This window comes from Hemicordylus capensis, chromosome 6 (genome assembly GCF_027244095.1).
Source record: "Hemicordylus capensis ecotype Gifberg chromosome 6, rHemCap1.1.pri, whole genome shotgun sequence".
NCBI lineage: Eukaryota > Metazoa > Chordata > Lepidosauria > Squamata > Cordylidae > Hemicordylus > Hemicordylus capensis.
The window spans coordinates 101837009-101861663 of record NC_069662.1 but is presented as its reverse complement, the minus strand read 5'-3'; the positions used below and the strand labels follow the sequence as shown (position 1 = coordinate 101861663).

Below are 24655 nucleotides of genomic sequence, written 5' to 3'. Positions count from 1 at the left end.
GGCATTGCAACCAATGGAAAACAGAGGGTTAGGGGGATCATGTCCATGAAATCACCTAAAAATCAAGGGGGTGGGGTGCTCAAAAAACTTGCTCATGTCCTGCTGTACTGTTCCTTGTACAAGGATTCTAGGCAGAAACTTATATCACTTCTAATTGCAAAATTTCATGAACATGCTTTGGGGCTACTAATGTATCTTTTGCTGAACTATGTCAACTACTCTACCACATTAAGCACAAGAACATTTATTGCTGGTGCCATCCAAATTAGGAGTTGATTCATCAAGCTGCAGGGTAACCATTCTGTTTAGTTTACTATTTTAAACGTACTTTTTGATTCCTTTCTGAGTTATTGTGGTGAATTCAAAGATATACTATTTTTTTCATCAGCATTGCTACTCTATAATGGTCTTGCTTTATGACTAATGAGCTGAAATAAAAATGTATTTGAAAAATAAAAGACGTTGGCAGCTATCAAATACACCTTTTAGTAAATCTCTAGCAACTCCTGCTTAAGGCTCTCTGACTGAATGCCTCTAAATTCTGCACAGCATTTCAATCTTCTTATTTGCGTTTCAATTTTCTTTTCAGGGAACTAATGGGACGTATGGGCTTCGGGGCCCTTCAGGGGAAGACGGACTGCCAGTAAGTTATATAACCTTCCAATTAATTCATCAGTAGCAATTGTACAGTTCCATACTGTATATTTGCAACATGCTAATTAAGGTTGTTCACACAACCAGCTAGAACAGGGCTGCATCAGGTAAGGCTGCTCATGTGCAGCACCAGGATTGCTTCCAATTGCACCATTCCTCCTCTGGGCAGCCCTGTTTTGAAACCCGGGCTAAAGGTGAGTTAAGAGAATGAGTGTGTGTGCCTCCTACTTCATTCCCCGGTTGTGTGAGTGCTCAGACTGCCAGCAGCTGCTCCCAAGCTGCTGGCAGCCATCTTAACTATAGAGGCCTGGCAGCAGGCAGATTTCCCAACGCACCATGCAGTTTGTGTGGTGCATTGTTTGCTGACTGACAACCCAAATTCCCTCCCTCCACCTCCCACCCGCCACACCACTCGCTGCCATGCTGCTCATCTGGACACATGGATGGCGGAGCTCTGTTCAGGTTTAGATCATGTGGAGGAAAGCAGGCAGGCTCCTGCCTTCCCCCCAGCCCCAACCACTTTGTGTGAATGATCTTAGTATGTTGACCCTCCGTATTCTGTCTTAGGGTCCTGATGGAGGGAGAGGAGAACGGGGAAAGCAAGGCTATATAGGATGCCATGGCAGTCAGGGGATGAAGGTAAGAATACTCCCATATCATTGACTTGAACCTCATTAATATACTATGTTTTTGTTTTGTTTTTTCATTTTTGTTGCATTATTGCATAATATTGTATCTGTTGTTTCAAATATTTCTTTTGTTTCAAATATTTCAGGGGATACGAGGAGAAGCAGGAGAAAAGGTACAGCATGAAAGTATTTACTTTAACAAGTTCTTGGTTATTGCTTTGTGTTACAGGATTTATGAATTCTGTTCCCAGGATAAGGGAATGGAAAGAACAGGGGGAGAAATGTTAGTAAGGAGCAAACTACGCATTATATGCAAATCAATGTAATGAAGCCCTGCCATTTGCTGTTGGGCTTGTTTGTTTTATTTGTGTGGATGTGAAAAATAGTCTTAGGAGACTGAGATTTTGAGCTGAGTGGAAAGGGGAGCACTTAACCCTCTTTTCAGAACTACTTGAATTCTCTTCTCCAGTGCACCTCTCATTTTGGGATTCCAGATATATGTATACTGCAGGCATAATAACCACCAGAAGCCTGTGGTAAAATCCAATCAAAGATATAGAAATTCAATCTGATTTCAGGGTGGCATAACTTTCTTAATTGTCATAATTTCTTCATTATGGCCACATACTCATAAGCAGTAAGAATGCTTCATCAGTTTGAAAATTAATGAGTTAAGGATGGCTTTCCTGGCTTTAAAATTTCAAATAATGCTGTCCATGATTTTGGGGGCTTTGAATCCAGGATTCCCATATATGGTGAAATATCATAGATGATCTGACCTAGAACCTTCTTGTCTTGCCAGAAGTGAGTTATTGTCAACGAGCAAGAATTCCCCAATGATTAGTAATTTAGAAAACTAGATTCCTACTTAATGGAAGATATATTTTAGATTTTGAACCACCCAGGGACATGCGTATGGGCCTGTATAAAAATGCTTTCCATATAGTACCCATATTTTTATTGTTGTTATTATTATTATTATTATTATTATTATTTTATTTTATTTTACACAGTCAGACAGGTGTTATCGACTGGTTTGTTTTATCCAGACATCGAGTCCTTCCCAAGGACCTGGGATGGCTGAATTTTATTGTCAATGTTGTTGCTGTTGTTATAGATATCGTTGCAGAATATAGGCTGCTCTCAGTAAAGTTGCTTTTTGTAATTAGCTGATGGTGATTTCTGTGGCCCCTATGGTGTTGAGGTGCTCTTCAAGGTCTTTTGGAACTGTACCTAGGGTGCCAATTACCACTGGGATTATTTTGGTCTTTTTCTGCCACAGCCTTTCAATTTCAATTTGTAGATCTTTGTATTTTGTGATTTTTTCTATTTCTTTTTCTTCTATTCTGCTATCCCCTGGTATTGCTATGTCGATTATTTTGACTTGTTTTTCTTTCTTCTCGACTACAGTTATATCTGGTGTATTGTGTGGCAGATGTTTGTCTGTTTGTAGTCAGAAGTCCCATAATATTTTTACATCTTGATTTTCTTCAACTTTTTCAATTTGATGGTCCCACCAATTTTTGGCTACAGGTAGCTTGTATTTTTTGCAGATGCTCCAGTGTATCATCCCTGCTACCTTGTTATGCCTTTGTTTGTAGTCAGTCCGTGTGATCTTTTTACAACAGCTGATTAGGTGGTCCACTGTTTCATCTGCTTCTTTACAAAGGCGGCACTTGCTGTTTGTGGTGGATTTTTCGACTTTTGCTCTTATTGCATTTGTTCTTAGTGCCTGTTCTTGTGCAGCCAGTATTAAACCCTCAGTTTCTTTCTTCAAGTTGCCATTCTTAAGCCATTGCCAGGTCTTGGTGATGTCTGATTTTCCACTTATATTGTGCAAATATTGACCATAATAATAATTATAATTATTATTATTATTACATTTATATCCCGCTCTTCCTCCAAGGAGCCCAGAGCAGTGTGCTACATACTTAAGTTTCTCTTTCACAACAACCCTGTGAAGTAGGCTAGGCTGAGAGAAGTGACTGGCCCAGAGTCACCCAGCTAGTATCATAGATGAATGGGGATTTGAACTCGGGTCTCCCCGGTCCTAGTCCAGCACTCCAGCACATATTTAGTTTCTTGGTTACTTAACCAATTTTAAGCTAATATAATTATTACACAGATGGTGGAATGATGTAAACAGTTTTCTTAGGTGTATATTTCAAATGTCATTGTTTTGGTCTAAGCTCTAAGGCAGTGAAAATAGGTGTTTATGATGGTAAGATGAAAGGACTTGTGATGGTAAGATGAAGACACCGAAGATGAGATGAAGACAACCAAAAACATCTCTAAATAGGTTATGAGGGAGATACTGAGCCAAGGTGGAGGGAGAACCCTAAAACATAATTTGCATTGTTACTGAATATCCTTACTTCATCTTTAGTAAGTATGGTAAGCTTGAGTTGCCACAGACTTTACTTTTGTTGGACTGTTTATGCAGAATTATTGTACTGTTTAACAATGGAACTCATATTTCCTGATTTTGTTCTCTCAGGGAGAGAATGGGATTGATGGAGTTAGTGGAATTAATGGAGAAGAGGTAAGTCATTTTGCAGCTTCTCGGTTTCTCCCTTCTTCCTCACTTAAATATTTAAAATAACTTTTCTTTTTAATCTTCTTCAAGGGGTCACATGGACTGCCAGGACTTAAAGGAGAAAAGGGGGACCCAGGCCAGCAAGTATGATTTTACTTTGCTTCAGGTTTGAACTAAGTGGAACTGCAAAGGCAGCATATGAAAGAGAAATGTATTACATAAATGCTCAGAAGACAGGAATGGCTTAGCGGTATTGGCTAGTATTCACAGAGTTTTAGAGTAGGAAGGGACCTTGAAGATCTCCTAGTCCCTATTCAGAGCAGAAAACTATTATAATATCCTTGACAGATGGCCATTGAGCCTCTGAAAACATCTAGTGAAGGAAGCCCATCACTACATGAGGCAGAAAGTTCCACTGTTGAACGGTTCTTACAGCTGTACCTCCCAAATCTGTTTCCTTAACTATAAATAATTGGTTCTAGTCCTGCCCTTAGGAGCCACAGAGAACAAGTCTACTCCCTCTTCTGTGTGACAGCCCTTCAGATATCTGAAGATGGCTATCATATCTCCCCTTAGTTTTTTCTTCTCCAGGCTAAACCTATCCGCTCCTTCAACCATTCTTCTTAGGACTCAATTCCCATATTTCTCGCCATCTTTGTTGTCCTCTTCTGAACTTATTCCAATTTTTCACTGTGCTGAGCTCTGTGCTTCCTGGCCATGCCTTCTCCCCAGTAAAGATGGCTGCCAGCACCATGGGAGCAGATGCCAGCTGTGCGACACTCCAGACAGCCAGCGAGTGAGATGGAGGCAGACACTTGTCCTTCTACCTCACTTGAAGCCTGGATTTAAAATCAGGGCTACTCGGGGGAGGAGCAGTGGGAATGGGAGTGATCCCATGGCTTCACATGGCCAGCCCTACCTGGGTAGGACAGGGCTAGCCCAAGTAGGGCTGTTTGTGAGAATGGGCTCCTTCTATAATACTATTTTTACATGATATTGATACCTTTACTCATTACCCATGTCAAGCTGACCTGCATTTCTAATATGTTCTCATTTTCCCATATTCATTAGAAGGCAAATCAAAAAAAATTCTGCACTGGCGACGACTTCTGAGTCATTTCCAAGGGCATTCCTACATAGTGCATTATGGCAGTCAATCTCAAGCTTACACAAGCATGGATAAGCAAACCAAGTCCCCAATCTTTGGCTGTCAAAATAACCAGGAACCCAAATAACCATGAAATCTAAGAATTGAGGGGGCCCTTTGGGTGATTTTTAGAGTCTCACATGGGTATTTTATGTCTTCAGGGCAGCACGGGAACAAGAGGACTTCCTGGTGACCCTGGTCAGAAAGGCCTTCAAGGAAATCCTGTAAGTTTTATCTGGGATATCTTTACTATGCCATGTGTGTGTGTATGTGTATGATATTTCTGTACCTCCTGATGTACATCTATTCCACCTGATGTATATCTCTTATGCCTTAAGAACATGGATATTGCTTCTAATCTAATTTAGAATGCTCTAAAAAAGTCTCACATCAATATGTCCTCTTCACCAGTGGGCCATCATTTTTAAAAGACACAAGGAGGAGTAAGATTAGCAGATCCTTTCCTTGACTGGGATCTGGTAGTCACCTTAAGGGCACTGCTACTGCCACCTGATCTGTCCCATATTTCCACCACTCCAGTGCCATCATGATTCTGCTCTAGTTTGCTCACTTCTCACTACCTGATGAGGTATGGAGGTGGATCTAGAGACTTCCCGCTGTAAACCAGAGCAAGTGGTGGAGAGAGTAGAGCATAGCAGTAGCAGATTGGTCTGCAGGTTCTTTGGGCCAATGCTAGAGCTTCACCAAGAAGGATCTTCTTTTAACTTCCAGAGTTCCACATGGGGAAACCCCTTAGTTAAGATGCATATCTGCTGCTGCATTGAGACCATGGTGTACTATTTATTTATTTATTTATTTGTCAAATTTGTACACCACCCCAAACTTTTGTCTCTGGACGATTAACAATAACATACACAACAAGTTAAAACATACATAAAACTTAAAAACAATTTAAACAATTTTAAAAGTCAAAACAGATTAAAACCTAAAAATTTAAAAAGCCAAAAAAGCTTGGGTAAAGGTAGGTTTTCAAATGCTTTTTAAAAATTGCCAGAGATGGGGAGGATCATATTTCAGTAGGGAGCACATTCCACAATCTTGGGGCAGCAACCGGGAAGGCCCATCCCCGTGTGGCCACCAGCCGAGCTGGCAGCAACTGCAGATGGACCTCTCCAGATGATCTCAATGGGCGGTTAATATATCTCCTACTATAGGAGATATATTAAAAGTGGCCACCATCTTGGGTGGCCACTTCACAAGTCTATAGGTAGCTCTTCAGAATATACGTTGCCATTGTAAACTTGCCACATGCAACAGGGGAAGGCCAAATCAACAAAAAATAGCCAGCCAATGAGACCCAATAAGAGTATATGGTACCCAATGAGAGTATATGGTACTCAAAATTCTGAATGTGCCACAAAATATTTCTATTGGCCCTGCTAAGATATTAGTGGAATTATGAAAAGGAACAACCTCTTCTTTTATTTTCTTACATAGATAAACAAGCAGCATGCTGCTGGTTTTGGATGATAGTTTGTCACCTAACCACAGTCAGACCAAACCACAGTTATGTGAGCTTGGAGGTAATGGGGAACCGTGAGTTTGTTCAAAAGTGATAGCAGAAGCTTTCAATCATCTCCCCTCAATCCATGAGGAGAGTGGCGGGGGGACATGCAAGCCTGACTCTTGGTTCTCTTAGGCTCTACTTGTCCTTAACAACAAACCATGGTTTGTCGTGACATATACACGAGGCCAATGGTGGCTAGTATGAATGGAGTGGGGTGGTGGTGAAAAATGAACCACAAGGTGCAGCTCCTTCTTATTCTTCTCATCGCTGCCCCAGCTGCCTCGTTTTCTTCTTTCTCACCCCACTATGGCATTTACCCAAGGCACACAGGCTGGTATTTGCCATGTTGGGGGTTGTACCCACAGCTCATTTTCTGTCCCACCCCCAGCCACCTCTGCATGAGGCCAAAAAAACCCCCAAACAACCACATGGGTACAAATATTTCAAAAGTGCACAGGAGGGAAAAGCACCACACCAATAAATGGGAAGGAAGGAATCAGGAACAGTGCAGTAGAAGTGTGTTTAAGGAATAGCTCCTGCTAAGCTCTTACGAGTTGAGTATTCTGCTTTGTAAACCACTTCCCCTGAAGAAGAGTTTTCATTCAAAATGCATTGGAATCTACTCTTTAATAAACTTCTACTGCATTGATCCTGTTTCCTTTCTACAGATATCTCAAATAGTTAGCATGTGATGAACTACACCTTTTACTTATCCAGCATATTATTAAATTGTTTGAATGAGACTTGACATTGTTTTTAATTAAAACAATCTTATCTTACTTTCCCCATTTAAAAAATTAGGGTAGTCCTGGAGAGGACAATCAGATACGAGGAGAACCTGGCCCCAACGGGGCAAAAGGCTTCAAGGTAACTATTGCTAATTATGACTTTGTTTAAGGCCTTTCCCCACTCCAATGATTAGAAGTACAATCATTATAATAAAGGAACTGATGGCATATGAACAACATTGAAAGCATAGCAGATAAATTGCACAGATTTAAATGTGAATTTTCATGATTTAATTTGCAATATATCTGGTAAATACATCTGATGACAATGGTGTCAGTAATTTCTTGATTCATGACATTCATGTAACATAATTCCCTAAAGATTTGTACAATCATCAACAAAAATGCTTCTCTTTCCCCGTCACCTTGGACAGGTGCTTTTCGGGAGATAGGATAGGAAAGCGGCAAACAAAGCTAAAATATGCCACTTAATATAATCAGTTGAGGAGGCATTATCAAGTGAGAACACTTGTCACTCGATTCATTTGCTTCCTGTGGTTGGAGCTTTGATCATATAGCTGAAAATGTCCCAGTACTGAATCCTGATGTGTGATAGTTGTTCTCTGTTCCTGTTTTTTACTCATACTATTTTTCACACATGTGCACACACATTTTTTAAAGTGTAATTTGTTTGTTGTGTTTTTATTGGATGTTTTTAATGTTGTGTTGTGAGCCATCCAGAAAACAGTTTGTTTTCGGGCGGATATCAAATAAAGTTTGTTTATACTTGTCCGGCTACACGTCCCTGCTGCCACTACCCAGCCTGGCTAGGCTTATCAGTACCGGCCTCAGAGCAGGGACGGGGAGGGGGTTGAGCATCACCCTTTGCCTCCTCTCTCCCAGGCTGCTTGTTCCTTGTGTCTGCCCCTTGCTGGGGGGCCCCTGGCACTCTCCACCAGCCTCCTTCTCATCCCTGGCTGTTTCCTTATATGCCTCCTCACAGGCTATGCACTGCCCACCCCCAGTTACAGGGCCAACGCCCCTCTTTATTACCTGTAATTGATTACCCCTTTCAGCTGTTGCCACAGCCTCTCCCCCTTCTCCTTTCTCCTGCTCAGATCTCCTCCTTTCAGGAGGCATGCTGCTGATGTTAGCCTTGCATGCCTCCCCTTCAGTCTTATCAGGGCTCTGCTCCTCCTCCACCGGAGCTCAGTCCCTGCCTGTTGGCAGTCTTTCCTCCGTCTCTTCTGGCTGCCACCCATCCCTGTCACCTTAGGTCCTCTCACCACTCCGTTCTCAGAGGTAAGGACAGCTGGCCATGCCAGACAATATTGTTGTTATTATTTCCCCAAAGTGGCTTATATGATTATCTATATTGGTTCTGAGAGAATTGGGCAGTGTGAAACAGTGAAAGCTTAAGAACTGTAATAATTATTGAATTACAACATGAAATTAAATGTTTCATTCACAGGGAGAACCAGGACTAAAAGGTTCTACAGGCCTGGCAAGCTCCCAAGGAAATAAAGTAAGAAATAATACAAATAAGAGAAACAAGTAAGAAAGCTGGCTATTCTTATTAAAATATATTGGGAGAATGACAAGCAAGACAGGGACTTCAGAATCCATAACTTCTGTCTAATTGCAGAAAAGAGATTGTTTTCTAATTGACCAGTTGTAAAATATTACATCCCAAAGCCATCTGGTTGGAAAGAAACTCTTTATTCCAAGTTGTCTGTTTGTATTGGCAACATCTGTTAGTAAATGGGGAAACCCTAGGAAGATAAGTTTGTTTCTGCATGTTTAACTGCTTTTGAGATGTTTGCTCATAAGTTTGTTTTGGACAAGTCCTCTTTTTCTTCCTCAACTGTTCCAATCCTTGGAGAGAGAAATCCTCAGAGGTCAGGATTAAACAATGCAGACATACAGGGTTTTTTTTGGTACAGCAGTAATTGAGGAAGACGGAGTGAAGAGGATGGAGCCTTGCCCAGGGCATTTGGTTTTTAGGCAGTTTTGCCAAGATCCTTTCCCAAGCATGTACATCTGTTTGTGCTACTCTAGAGTAGGAAGGCCAGATTTTAGAAACACAGATAATAGGAATCTGCCTTATACTGAGTCAGACCATTGGTCCAACCAACCCAGTGTCATCTACACTGACTGGTAGCAGCTGTCAAATGTTTTAGGAAGCAGTCTTTTCCAGCCCTGCCTGAAGAGGCCAGGGATTGGATCTGGAACCTTCTGCATGCAAAACAGATCTATTACTTTTTCTATTTACTTTCCCTTTCACACAGCAAAATGATGCTCCTATGCAGTGTGGGAAAAGCAAAAGCAAATTTGAATTTCTCCGAAGTTTCATGTTATGATATCCTATACTACTGGGTAGAAATATTTGCCTTTTCTGTTGTTTTATATTCTAATAGTAGGTGAGGCCCTTCGTTGTCGGAGCAAAATCATTCTGCATATATTACACCTTTTAGGAAAGTTCAAGAAATTAAATATACAGGCAGACCTTGATATATGTGGGAGTTCCATTCCTGGCTGCAGCTGTGGGTACTGAAACCGCGAATATTGGGGCACTGGGGGCTATGGGATAGTGGGGGTTAGGTTCCCAGTCAGCTCAAAAATGGCTAAAAATTGGCAAAAACTGGCCAAATTTCAGGGGGGTGAGGGGGATGGGGGCTCCTTAGCATGCTTTGCTGCTCCCCACGAGTCGTGCTGTGCCCTAGAATGCCCCCAAACTGGCTGGAAATCAGCTGAAAATATCAGATTTTTATTTTTTCCTTAAACAGGGCCATTTTGAGGCTCTGAGAAACAAAATAACACCCAGAAGTGTCCTCCACAGTCATTTCTGGCCACCCACAACCCACGGTTACGTGGGATGACACAAAGGATTGTGCACAGAACTCTAAAGCAATAAAATAACACTCCAGTAAATATTGACTTCTTCTCAGTTAGGCACTGCTGTATAAATACATGGGGCTTTTTGCAACCTGTTACTATAACTGCATAAATTGCCCACAGTTCTGCAGTGTATAGAAAGTGAAATGCATAGGAAACGGCGGTGACAGATCTGTCAATTGCTGGAAACCAATAAAAGCATCGTGAGTGTTATTTACAGCATGAAGCATAACAAGCACCTATAGGTGACGAATATTTCTTTTATCACAGGGAAGTGAAGGACGAAGAGGACGACCAGGCGCATCTGTATGTTTTTTATATTCCCACCAGTTTACAATGATCTATTATGTCATATTCTATTGACCTGACTCTTTGGTCAATATGACCATTCTGGTGGCAGAAAGTTAATGGGAAACACAACAGTAGTAGTGTGCACAGAACCGGCGCCTGCCGGTTTGAAATGGGGGGCTAGCTTTAAGGACTGGGGAGGGTGCACTTCCCCTCCCCACCACATTTCCCCCACCAGTGTTGTGTTTAAAAACCTTCCTGCGGGGCAGCAGCAACATGTGCACGCGTACTGAGCACTTTCAGCCACTTCCAGTCCAATGTAAAAGGGCCTCCGAACCGGTTTGTTCACATCCCTACACACCAGTACAATTTTGGCTCAAAGTTTATAGAGGGTGAGTCACCATCTGCAACTCAGGGAAATCTGGGTGAACAGAGGCCTCTGCAGAATGGGTGGTGGTGGCTGGCCTGTCTTCTGGCAGAAGCAGAAAAAAAGGGGTTCAGAAGAAGCTTGAGCAAAAGAGGGAGTTTCAAGAATTTTAAATATTTCTTACCATTTTGTGATAAATATATCCTGCTCATGCTGATAAATATGCTTTATTTAAATATTCTTCTGATTAATATAATTACTGAAAAATGTCCAATTCAAATACAAATTAAAAATATGGTTGGGAGGACTTGATGATGGTGATGATGATCATTGTTGTTATTATGGCATGATCTACTAGTCCTCCAGTTGCATTACCGATATGTGGAGAATTCCAACAGAGTTCAACAAAGCCCTATTTCCCACCCCTCCTACATATGCACAATGGCATGGCCATAGGAAGCATGGTGGAACATTAAGGGAAATGGGAAGTCTGTTCACACCTTGCAAATCTTCATCCAGTCCTCTCTCCATGCCTTGAAAGTTACTTCTGTTGCACCCAGACCAATGAAGATACAAGGCATAGCAGGAGGAAAGGGCCACAACTTCACTGATTAGCAGCCAATTAAACAAGAATGAAGGGATTGGCTCTCCATACCCCCACAGTGGAGAAACGAGTGACCCAGTGACGTGCAACCACAGCTGTGAGTCTTTGCCTACATTGCATGGGGGTCAGGGGACACCCTGACTCAGAAGAGCATCGTGGCCCTTTGGCAAAATGCTGCTCCTTTTAGCCGACCAAGTGGTCAAGGCATCTGCAGGAGACGTCACCCCCACCCCCAAGCCATGCAGCGTTTAAGGTTGGCAGTGGCCTTGTAGCCTAGAGAAAGCCCCCCAGTGAGCATTTCCCAAGCTGTAAAGCATTTCGGGCAGGACTGCACAACTGCAGCCCTCTTGCAGATGTTGGCCTACAACTCCCATCATCACTGTAGCTGGGGTGATGGGAGTCGTAATCCAAAAACAACTGGAGGACTGAAGTTGTGCAACCCTGATATAGGGACTTGCCAAGAACTTCAGCTGCAATGGCTTTTGCTTGAGGATTATGGGAGTTGTTGTAAACAACATCTGGGAATCCCTATTAGAGGGAACACTGCTCCCCACTGTGGGGAGCAGTGGTCACATCTGCAGTTGTGTCCGAGGAAGGAACCTAACTAACTATAGCGCATAGTGTGAGGTAGGCAAGGACCTCAATCACTGGCCAATTCGCCAAAGGCCCAAAAATTCATACTGCCCCCCCTGCCAAAGAGTGACCAGCTAAAACCCACACTATGGTCAGAGATAGTGGGGAGGAGGCTGCCTCTCCAACAGTGAATGGAGACCTGGGCAAGCTAAAGCCACGTTTATCCAAACCCCACCCACCTGGATCCCCATCCAAACAAAGAGTTCTCAACACCTTGTGCTTCATTAGAAGCAAGGCTGGGGCATGCAAGCCACGGCCGATATGGACCAAGATATGTCTGGGTGATGAGCTAGATTCCAAGCAAAAGCAGCTTTCACCAGGCAGAGAGGACCAACTAGATCGGGCTATGGGAGGCAAACACAAACAAACCTCCCACTCCGCACCATATCCCATCATGATGTCTGTGCCTGTGCTACTGTGTGGGGGTGAGGGGCAGTACTCATCGGGGTCCTGTTGGAATCTTACACAGGCATGGATCGTGTTCAGTGATATTTGATCTAAATTGTACAATTCTGGACAATTTTTTTTAAAAAAAAAATCATTGTAGTTAAGTATTGTAAAGCAATAGAAAATCATTACCTATAAGAAATATGTCTTCATGCAGGGGGTGATGGGAATACCTGGTCCAGAAGGTTTACAAGGAAAAGAAGGATTTCGGGGCCCACAGGTGGATATTTGTGTGTGTGTGTGTGTGTGTGTGTGTGTGTGTGTGTGTGTGTGTCACAGAAGAATCAAAGAACTGAAATTCAGAGATGTTTTCTGGATTATTGCATAGGAACATAGGAAGCTGCCATATACTGAGTCAAGCCATTGGTCCATCTAGCTCAGTATTGTCTAATCTACACAGACTGGCAGCAGCTTCTCCAAGGTTGTAGGCAGGAGTCTCTCTCAGCCCTATCTTGGAGATGCCAGGGAGAGAACTTGGAACCCAAGCATGTAGATGCTCTTCCCTGAGCAGCCCCAAAAGGGGAATTTCTTACAGTGCTCACATGTAGTCTCCCATTCAAATGCAATCCAGGGCAGACCCTTCTCAGCAAATGGAACAATTCATGTTTGCTACAGCTCTCCTCCTCTGTTAACATGAACTGGTTTTTAAAAATGAAGTATGCTTTAGGCCTGTTCCCACATGTGAACCAGCAGCTCCCATATATTGTCTGTAGTAACTTCTACAATCTGCTTTGCTCAAAAATATGCATTCAATATCTCAAAAGTTGCTGTGAGCAACATAAGTAAAGTACCAGCTCACACATTACCTTCTTTCTTTGTTATAAAAATGACAGCTCTGTGTAGACAATTGTTCCCTCACCTGGCAAAGATTTTGCTTGTATTATATACAAGCAAATGTATATAACTGTGCATTTTAAAATCATATGGAGAACTTCATTGCACAGAATTGACACAGTAATTGGCCACAGCAAAACAAGTGTGTACAGAACATGTCACTCCCTCACAGTCTCAGCCCCTCATGTGCAATATTGGGATAATAATACTCCCTTAACTTAGAGTTATTGTAAGGATTTGAACAAGATAATACATGATAAACACTTCCAGCACTTCAAAGCACTATACTTTATTTATTTTTATTATTATTATTTTTACATTTCTATACCGCCTTTCGTTAAAAGAAAACCCCAAGGCGGTTTACAGAAATTAAAACATACAATAAAAGCAGTAAAAACATCAAGCAATAAAAACATCAAGCTAAAAACATATAAACAAGCATAAAAACACGACGCACATGCATGTGCTTTTTCCTGAAGTTCTGCCCTTTAAAAAGCTCTCACATTAAATCACCATATTTGCTTTTTGCACCAGGGGCATGCAAAGAGTAGTGAGGGATGGGGTGGGTGGGGTGGAGGCTGTGGAAACAGCTTCTGAAAGGCTAACCCGGAGACATCCCTCTGGACTGTTGCCTTTTTCCAAATGGGTACATTAAATATGTTTTTGATTAGTAACGTGAAGTAGCCCAGGCTTTGCGGTAGGGGTGTAAGATTCCACGCAGACAAACTGGAAAATTTGATTTGTTCAAATTTTTTGTTCATTTTTGATATTTGTACCAAGCTGAACACAATAGAAGCAAACAAGTCCTGAACTGAGCAGTGGTCCATTCAGTTCCTTTCAGGTCCCATTTGTTCCTTTCAATTTTGTTTCCTGTAACCAGCCACAGCTGGGTGGGTGGGAGGGACTTAGAGAAGGCAGAACTTTGACAACATAAACTTTCCAGTTGGAAACTCTGATACATTTTTCTCCACCGTGTCCAAGAATCTGATAGGGCTTCTTGAAACACAAAAATCACAGACCATAGACTGTACAAGGGGAAGGATGTGCAGGAATATAAACCACCCAGATGACACTTGTTTTTTCATCTTGCTGTTGTTGCTCTGTCAGGAGGGAGGTAGAAAGGTTGATGATGTGTGATGTATGCTTTCACTGCTTTTTTGCAAAAAAACCACTATTTTGAGTTCTGTTTAGGAATTTAATTCCAGCAGTTTTTCTCCGAGTTTGTTTGGGGATTGCTTCATCTGCAGCCAGAACATTTTGTTGTAATTCATAAAGTCTTTGTTCAGTAAGAGAAGTGAGAGAAGTATCTGTCTGGCTGTGAATCTCTCCAAGTTTGGCTTCCTGCCTGCTCCTCTGGCATGCCTATAGTTGCCATTTCTACTTACAGTTAATTTAGATAGCAGTTAGGCTATGTTCCTATGCTATTTCAATGGCCTCTGAGATGTCCCTTTGTCTGAAAATGGGCAAGTCTGTTTCCATGGAGGAGTGTTAGAATGCCTGCAAATTTCATGCTGATTAGCTGAAAAATAGAAGCAGAAATACTGCCAATTCTTCCACTGAAATCAATGAGAAGTATATAGACCAGGAGTAAACAATGTGTGACTCTCCAGATGTTGCTGAATTACAACTTCCATCATCGCCAGCAGTAACAAATATTTGCTGGGGGTGATGGGAGTTATAGTTCAGCAACATCTGGATAGCCACAAGTTACCTATCCCAGTTTAGATCTTTTTAATGGGCTCCAAAACAGGTGCCCTTTGTCCTGTCTGTCTGAAATGTGGCAGCTTGGATTCCTTGGAGGGTATCTTAAAAATCCATACTGACTGGCTAGAAAACAGTGAAGTTGAAGGCAGGAGAACTGCCCTGGTTGCCCCATTGAAACCAATGGAAATGACAGATGAATGAATGGATGAATGAATTTTATGGCAATAATATGACTGAAATTTAAATGAACCAATATAAACATGAATGAACATTCACATAAATGAAGGTTTTAGCAATGAAAATAAACAGTTATATGAAACTTTTTTGTTATTGTGTACTGCTTTCAAGTATATATTTGAGTGAATTAACTTGATTTGTTTGATTTAATGTACTTTTAGGGAACACTGGGAATTGCTGGTGTGAAAGGACAGAAAGGAAATTCAGGAAATAAAGGTCCTCAGGTAAATTAATTCATAAAGCTTTCGCTTAGATCTCAGATATGCATTGTCTTAATGAAGAAGAGGGAATGCCACAGAGGCTGAAGAGAGGTATAGCACAGAAAATAATGAGCACTATTGAAAAGCTCTCCTATATTTCCTCACATTTCAGAAAATAAGGGGAGTGTTTGGTTTATGTTTGTCAAAATCGAAGTGTTCATTATTATTGCGTATTGCCTCTTTAACAGGCTAGTTCAAAAGGCCTCAGGTCCAGGATGAGAAATGTATTTGAGAAAACTAGGGGAACAGTTTCCATGTTAGCAGAAAACGGTGTCAGTGATTGGGCCTGTATGGTTCCCTCATGAGTCTGAGCAGCCCTAGATTTATATGGAATAGAAACTAGAGATGATCCTCAGCAAATTTGTGCTTGATTTTTCTTTCACAACCTAAGTTTATTCACTGAGCTTTTTCAGTGAATTGTAAGAATAAATTGTTGGGTTATTAGAAGAGGTCTCTTTTGTGCTGCTGTTCTTAATATTCAATCATTTTTATGTTCATTTTGTTTTCAGGGAAACCTGGGAGTCAGAGGCCCTAAAGGAAATATAGGGAAACCTGGAACAAGTAGAAATAAAGTATGCTCCCAACCTTCTGTCCATACCTTTCCCCCCCACAAAGTAGAAATGTGACCAAGGCTGGTAAATGAAGAGAACATCTTACTACTCAGATTAGGATCATCATCTCTTTATTTGGGGAGGGGGGCAATCAAACAGGTGCTGCTTTTCCTACCACTGGGAAAACAGCACCTATTTATTATTTCCTTTTATGGAGATATAGAATGCAGAGGCTGACATCCAGGCCAGTACTGCATGGGTGCAGCAGGAATGAGGTCAAGAAGACTACTTAGCTGTCACGTGACTGGGAAAAGGGGCAATTTCCCCCAATCTCCTCTTCCTATTGAGGCCCACTGTGTGTCATGAAAATATGTCCCTGTAGGTTTTGCAAACCCCAGGGACATATTTTCATGGCACATAGTAGACTTCAGAGGCAAACGGAGATAGGTGAAAATTTATCCTTCCCCCACTCACACAATAGCATAGCAGTAGTCTGTAACTCAACACTGCTACACTCACACAGTGCTAGTCTGCATCTTAGCCAGAGAGGAGTTCTCCATAAACATGGGGCAACCCTAATTTATGCTCATAAAAAGAGTGTAAACCATGCAACCATGAACAGGACAGACTATATAGTAATATTTGGGCTTCTTCCGCTCATGCCAATTTCTGCTTAATTTAAAGTTAATTCAAAAACAATTATTTGTTAATAGTAAACAAACAAACAAACAAACAAACAACCAGTGAATTTACTCTCAGGTTGAAAAGGCCTAAAACACTTTAACTACAGGCCAGAGTGAAATCCAGGCCAGATGTCCTGAAAGATGTCCACAACACCCTTTCATTAACTGCATGTTTGTAGGACATGTATCTGTATTTGCAAACAGTGTCAAGTGGGAATTTTCCATGATGGTGCATTCATTTTTTTTTTAATCACATCTAAAATCATACTTGTTTCATTGAACAGGGAGAATCTGGAGATCCTGGACAGAAAGGAGAAAGAGGCTCTCGTGGTCCCCGAGGAAGGATGGTTTGTTATTTGTGCTCATTTAACTCTTGCTTGCAATGTGCTGACCGAAAGCAGCCATTTCTATGGGCTCAATGGATGATGTGAACTGGCCCTTTTTCACAGGGCTCTATGTATTCTGAGTTTACAAAGAATCTATACCTGAAAAAGTGAATTCTGTGGCTTCCTCTGCAGCCCTGTCCGAAAAGTAATATAAATTCTTTTCAGACTACCTCCCTGCCATCTAGGTTCTGATAATTTACCAGGAACTCACCACATGCTTTGACTCCTATCTTTATGGTCATCTGGAACTAGAAATTCACTTTTCCCCCTAAAACGAGTCTCCGTGTGCTGCATTCTGTGGCCAGTTCTAAATTCAGCCCCTTTTTTGCACTTGCATAGAGTCACAGAATGCATGCAATACTACACTATGGACTCGTTATCATCAGAGGTTACAAAAATGCATTGATAACCTCTATAGGAACCACGAGTTCCCCTCCAACAAGTTTTGACAGAGAGAGGCATGAATGCATGCTGCTCCATTAAAACTCTGGAATAGGTTGTAAATGGAATCTGCAGCTATTGCCACTATAGGCAAGCCACTATAGGCAAGTCCTGAAGCCTGAAGAAATCACTGCCCTCTCAGCATGCCAAAGCCTTGGAACATAAAAGGTTTTGGTCCAGGGAGCTCTTGAAGCCGTGCTAGGCATTGAAACTATTCACATTCACAGGCAAAATGGGGCTAAGGAAGGCCAGCCTGGTTTTGCCTGCGTGTGTTCACTCTGGGAAGAGCAGAAGGTTTCAAGTTCCCTCCCTGGCTTCTCCAAGATAGGGCTGAGAGAGATTCCTGCCTGCAACCTTGGAGAAGCTGTTGCCAGTCTGTGAAGTTTTAGGCGCTTTTAGCGCTTTCTCTAGCGCTTTCTTTAGCGCTTTCTCTCCGCTAACCCTCTCGCCCTTTTTCACTGCTCATGAGGAAGGGCTCATTATCTCATACGGCTTTAGGACTCCACTGGGCTAATGGTACAGCAATATTGCTCCCCCCTTGGCATGCTAGAGGCCTTGGAACATAGGAGGTGAGATCCAATTGTGAAAAAAATGGATCTTTGAAATCTCCAGCACATGCAGTGGAGGCAAGGCTATTATCCCTGTGCCTTGCTTGGCCCACATCCCATTTATTTCTAAAACAAGCCTGAAACCTAGCAGAAAACAGTGGTTCCTGAAGTTCCTGAATTCATTCTGAAAATGCTTCTGCCCTTGATTCTGGCCTAAATTTTCAGTTGGAATGGACCTCCTTGCATCCCTACATGGGTTCTGAACATCACTCTCGTTTGTCCCTTCTCCTTCTCCTTCCGGTGTGAATCTCTTTTGTGGACCACAGCCCCTTCTACAAATGCCTGTTGTTTCTACTTACCAAACGGCCATCCAATAGTCCTGTTCACCCTCTTTCATTGCTTTCCCAAGAGGTTGGACTTTTCTACCCACAAGAACTCTTCTTTGGAGCCCTTCTGCCACCATTTCTCTCCACTCAGGGCTCGCTTATACATAAAGCTTCCCCTGCACACATAAGCAGCTGTAGTGTCATAAATGCAGGTGGAAACAAATTTCCTGAGCTATGCTATAGATGACAGCCAGCAGTTTTTATACTTATGGCTACACCTAATTATAGCCTTCACTGATACTGTGGACATGAGTCTGGGGCCAAATTAATACAGGTCACAAGAATGTTGTAGAAGTAGAAAAGGGTTGTTTTGGCTCAAAAGCTTAATGTTCCCATCCCTAGGTAGAAGCAAATTGCAAGGTTTATTTGATGAGGAGGAACTCTACATAATGAGCAACTCCACATAATGTATAACTGAGTGGGGTGTGGCCTTAGCTCTGTGCTAAAGCATCTGCTTTGCACGCAAAAGGTCCCAGGGTCAGTCCTTGGCATCTCCAGGCCGTGCTAGGAAAGATTTCTGTCAAAAGCTCTGGAGAGCTGTCTGCCACCAATCAGAGCAAAAAATACTATGTTAGATAGGCCAATGGTCTTGTTCATAATAAGGCCGCTCCATATGTTCAAAACCAAAGTACTATAAACCAAACTAAAATGAATGACCACTGAAATGCAGTGGGTTCAAAATGATAAAATGAAGTTGCTTGTTTCTTAAAGGGGGAAGACGGACTTCCTGGTCCCGCCATACCGGGACCTAAAGGATCAAAGGTAATTCGATACAAAGGATTATAACCGAACATTTGACTTGCATTTATGCGAATGCGATATAGAAATTGTTCTGTTAGTTACAAGAGATGCATATCTGTCTGCAACTGTATGAATGTATAGACCCCAAATCAACAAGACCTACGGGGTGCATAACTGTGCCCAGGACTGCCACCTTGTGCTATAATTCCTTGTACAAAAATCCTATTTTGATAAGGCTCCCTCACTCTGATCTCAAAGGGTGGAAATCTGAGTTCCATTGGTTTGCAAATGGACATGTAAATCGCAGATGTTTAGTGAATGACTGATATCTAAAGGAGACCTTTCAATGCAAGTAAGGGAATTGCATGCCGGGGTGTAGCAAGGTTGGAAGGGGTTCTGGGACAAAGAGTAGACCCCCCTGCCCCTGCTTCTTCAGAGAGGCACAAGAGGGAGAACAAAAAATAATTTCACTCAGCTGCCCCCCCCCCCACCAAGAGGACCAGGGACATTTGTCTGGCGAGGCGAGGGGAGGTGAAGTGAGGCAAGAAGTGCAGTGAGAGAGATCTGGGGCACCTCCCAAAACATTTGGGGCCTGTGCCCCTGCCCCCACCCCCATGACGCCACTGCAGGTGGCCATACAGCCACTATTTGAAAGCTTCCAGTGAAGGACAGTCCATCACTATGCAAAGCAGACTGTTCCGGCATCAAACAAAATGCTGAGGGCCGCTGAGCATCATAGTATTTGTCAACCGTTTTTATTGCACGTGAACTGCCTTGTGGATATCTTTGCTGAAAGGCTGCCTTGAACTGTTGTAAATAAACAAATAAGGCTTGCTTAGGCTGTATTACTGTATCACTATAAAAACTGTACTTCACCTTCTGTTGCTTTTTAACATTTTAGCTAAGAGTGGTGGTGAACCTATTGTGTTTAATGTTTATTTTATATAACCGTGAATTTTCTGATTATAATATGCTTCCCCACTTTAATAACAGCCTCAGTCTACGTTGTGTGTAATATATTGAGATATATACATTTTAGGGGGAAAGGGGACATTTTTACAAGTAATGCCTGCTTCATAGAGATGCTTCTTTCTTTGCTCCTCAGCCATGCTTGGTATCTTGTTTTTCACTGGATTTCTTTTCAGCCGAACTCAGGTATCTACTTCTTCCACTCCCACCCTCTCCTCTCCCTGAATCAATGGGCTCAAATCAGCTCAGAATGATTTGACAATCATTTCAATCAGTGATCTGCCTCCCCATTTCAATGTACCATGTACTGTACAATATGTGCAAGCAGCAGTTCCTACCCCGGCCAGCAAGAAAACTGCTTCCTGTTTCCCTCTTCCTGCCAAGGCAAATTACAGAATTTGTACTAACTAGCAGAGACTCTGCTACTCCAGGCAACTCAGGGGCAAATAAAGGATGAAGAGAAACAAGTCCATTTGTTGGTGCAAACAACAAATGAAACCATGACTTTCCTGCATTTTCTTTTAAAAGTTAGTACTGTACTGTGTACAGTACATGGGAGCATATTATAACTGAAAAATTGCAGGTATGCCCAGTTTTATATCTGTCTTTGTTTCCCCTAAAGTAAACTTTTCCTGTTAGAAATTAGCAAAAGAGCTGAAATATCAATTAAGTATTTGTGATGGTAATTATAACATGTTGCTCACTTATAGGGACAAGATGGTTTCCTTGGAGACTTTGGAATTCAGGTATCCATGTACGAATATTCGGAGGGCCACATCCCATCTAGGGGATACAGCCTCTGTGCAGTCCCTGTTAGCTTTTCTGGTAATAAATTGGACTGTTTGTGTGCTGCTCTTAAACCTCACATGCAGCATATGAGCTTTTCATCACAGAGACCAGTGATCAAATAATGCCAGTCTCTGCATTCATAGGGAATTGTGGCTAATGCTGTGTTTAACAACAGAAATATAAGCTGCGTATGATTCTAGTCTTTTTCTATCTCATTGCTTTCCACGTGACTTTTAAACACTTCTGCCATTTTGCTCCAGTAGGGAATGGTTGGAAATCACATTTGTCTATTGCAAATTGCAAGCATATAATGCTTGGAAGTCTAGTACTATTTATTATGGAGACTCAAAAGCAATCTCATTTGCTTGTACTGCACTGTACTGTGATGTAAGTTGACTGAAAGTTTGAATTACATTTGCTAAACCACCTGGACTAGATTGTTAATATACAGATAGTGACTATCTAAAATAACTCCAGTTTTAAGAAATAATCTGGCTGTTTGTTCAACATCCTGAAAATGCTGATTTGAGGCTTTAAAACAATTTTCTTGCTGTATGTAAAAACTTTTTAAAAATTGTACCTAGCATATGCTGAAGTCTCAAATAGATGACCTTGTGTAAGGTCTGGTAGGTGGAGGTCATCAGGATCTCCTAAAGCTGGCCATCTGATTCTTTGCTCTTACACAGCTCAAATAGAAAAGGCAAGGTTACCCAGCATTCCCTACTTGGTTCCCTTTTACTGATCCTGCCAATGCCCTGAAAGTCTAGCTTCTGCAAACCAGCAGAATATACAAGCAGAATAAATGACACACATCAAGAAAGGGTGCAAGTGCATCTATTTTATAGCAGGGCTGCTAAATCAGTTATGCTTTAGCTGATAAATGGGAAGATTTAAGGTTTAAGTTGTGCAGTTGAGTCGGTATCAGCTCCTGGCGACCACAGAGCCTATGGTTTTCTTTGGTAGAATACAGGAAGGGTTTACCATTGCCATCTCCCATGCAGTATGAAATGATGCCTTTCAGCATTTTCCTATATTGCCTGATATAGGTGTTTCCCATAGTCTGGGAAACATACCAGCAGGGATTTGAACCAGCAACCTCTTGCTCTCTAGGCAAGTTACTTCCCCGCTGTGCCATTAGGTGGGGCTACTATTAATTGGTGAGGGCAAATCATAGTCAGTCAATGGAGCTGCAAGTTATGGGCCTGTTTTGTCCCACCTCAGATCTAAGATTTTGCACCGGGATTTCTCTCCAGATGATTTTAGTTGCAAGTTCTAGGCTTTAAAACACAAATTTGCAAACATGCATATACATCTACATAGACAAAAATGCATCTGGTGTTATGCTGAGTGGGTAAGTGTTCAGGGAGATATATTGACAGTAATAAGATTAAAAGAAGGATGTCAGGTATTCAAAGACAATGGCAGTAGAAGTCCAAATGGCAGTATGTGACGCTATTCTCTGCCAAGCAGTGGATGGCAGTGGGTGTGCCCTTCTTCTAGTAGGTGCCATCTTAATTAATCTATGGTTGCAAACTTTCATTTTGAACAATATTCTTGTGCAGCTGGCTGTCATGCATCATCACAGAACTGGCTAGTATGGAAGGCTGAATGAGCAGATATTTTACTTTTCAGGTGACTTTTATTTCTTTGCTTTATATTCAATTCAACAGGGTATACCTGGCAATCCTGGTATTCTGGGTGAACCTGGACCAAAAGGGAATAGAGGAATAACGGTATGGTGCACAGCAATTTGTTTGGGGGCTGTTTGGGTGTTGTTGGTTTCGTTATGAGCTACTATTTCTACAGTGTGTTATTTGTTTTTCATTTTCTTTGGTACCTGAATTATACTTATATTTCAATTTTGCATTCTCTGCACATGGGATTCCCAAGATTAGATTGGCATGGCTCCTTGTCACTTAGGTTTCTAGTACCAACAGATTTTATTTATTATTAGCAATAGCAATAGCACTTACATTTATATACCGCTCTATAGCCGAAGCTCTCTAAGCGGTTTACAATGATTTAGCATATTGCCCCCCACATTCTGGGTACTCATTTTACCGACCTCGGAAGGATGGAAGGCTGAGTCAACCTTGAGCCCCTGGTCAGGATTGAACTTGTAACCTTCTGGTTACAGGGCGGCAGTTTACCACTGCGCCACCAGGGGTTCGGAGTATGGTGAAAAGAAAGCTGAGGGGGGAAATCAGGAGAGTCACTTCACTCCAGAATGCATGGAATTTACTTAAAGCCACAATACTAAAAGCCCAGTTAGATTGTATACCCCAAAGGAGGAAAGGTACCACTAAGTCCAGGAGGATGCCAGCATGGCTTTACTACTATTACTATTATTATTATTTTATTGCTCAAGACAGCTTACACACATCTAAAGATCATAACATAAAATATATAAAGCAATTAACAGTCAGCTGCAGTTATATAATAATTGAATGAGGAATGTAGATACTGTGGTCAAACTGTGGGGTTTTTTATATCCATATATATAATTCTCTAAGGCATACCTGTGGCTAATCCCATGCATGGCAGCTCTCATGAGATTTTGCGAGTGGAAGTATCGTGGTGATTGGGCAGTGGAGATTCCATATGTAGATAGCGAGGAGGAGCCTGTGAGAACAGAAGCACCATGGTGATTGGGCAGTGGGGGTTCTATATGCAGATAGGGAGGAGGAGCCTGTGATGGTTAAGGTCAGTTGGAATGCAACTGTTACTGGTTGCAAGATGTTCTTGATTGTAGAGGAGAGGAATCTATCTATCTATAAAAGGAGCAGGGATCTGTGAAAAGAGGGGGGTCATGAGGGAGGAAAGAGCCCCTTCAGGAGAAGGAGGCTGTCATTGTGTGAATTAGATGAGGAAACAAGATTAACAAGGCCTGTTAACTCAGGAAGGGAAAGAGAGAGAGAAAGAGAGGAAAAAGAACCGAGGAGAAGAGAGAAAGAAGGAAGGGCAAGGGATGGGTGCGAGCCTGTCAGCGGCCTGAGGAGAACAAGCGGCCATGGCAGTGCCTACTGGCAGCAAGGAAGGGCCCAGTCAAACACTGCTGCTGTTTGGGCTACCGAGGCAATTGGTGGAGGGAGGCAAGCAGGCAGGCAAGGGATGGGCCTGGGCCTGTCAGTGGCCTGAGGGGAATGAGGGTTGTTGTGACAGCGAGGAAGGGCCCGGTCAACCGCTGCTGCTGCTCCTGTGGGGAGGAGCAGGAGAGGGTGGGGAGGTCTCTGGGGATAAGGGGCTGCAGCCTGGCCAATAGGCACCATCAATGCTGCAGCCATGACCAAGAAGGGTGATGGGGATTGAAGCAGCCTGTCCAGATAGAGGAGGAGGAGCAGGAGTGCAGCTCAGGTGAGGGTGGAGAGATCTCTGAGGTGAGGGGGGCTGTAGCAGGGAGTGAGGGGAGCAATCAAGTACTAGCGCATAGATGCTCTGTGCAGATTAAGCTAGTATTGTTTTAAAGCCTTTTGAAGAAGAAACTTCATACACTGCTTTCTAAAAATTAGAAGATCAGGAAGAGATGCATATTCCATAAGCCTGGGGCCACCACTGTAAACTCCCTGCTTTGGTCCATCACTGTTCTGAAATATTTCATTACAATCTTCCCCCAGATGATTTCAACTGATATGAAGACATAAAATCAACAGCCAGCTATAGGAATCTCTCT

The 24655-nt window shown here is 42.3% G+C and overlaps 1 protein-coding gene across 2 annotated transcripts in view; it reads left to right on the top strand.

Moving 5' to 3' along the window:
• The window catches only part of LOC128331673 (collagen alpha-6(VI) chain-like), an 80566-nt gene that overhangs the window by 33701 nt on the left and 22210 nt on the right, over positions 1–24655 (top strand). For both annotated transcript variants that reach the window (XM_053265378.1, XM_053265379.1), the window contains exons 13-28: positions 590–643; positions 1222–1293; positions 1430–1456; positions 3781–3825; positions 3910–3963; positions 5128–5190; positions 7296–7361; positions 8694–8747; positions 10388–10423; positions 12614–12676; positions 15393–15455; positions 16001–16063; positions 17010–17072; positions 19198–19248; positions 20907–20942; positions 22656–22718. In XM_053265378.1, the coding sequence (XP_053121353.1) occupies positions 590–643; positions 1222–1293; positions 1430–1456; positions 3781–3825; positions 3910–3963; positions 5128–5190; positions 7296–7361; positions 8694–8747; positions 10388–10423; positions 12614–12676; positions 15393–15455; positions 16001–16063; positions 17010–17072; positions 19198–19248; positions 20907–20942; positions 22656–22718 (873 nt within the window). The remainder of the gene's footprint in view (positions 1–589; positions 644–1221; positions 1294–1429; positions 1457–3780; positions 3826–3909; positions 3964–5127; positions 5191–7295; positions 7362–8693; positions 8748–10387; positions 10424–12613; positions 12677–15392; positions 15456–16000; positions 16064–17009; positions 17073–19197; positions 19249–20906; positions 20943–22655; positions 22719–24655) is intronic.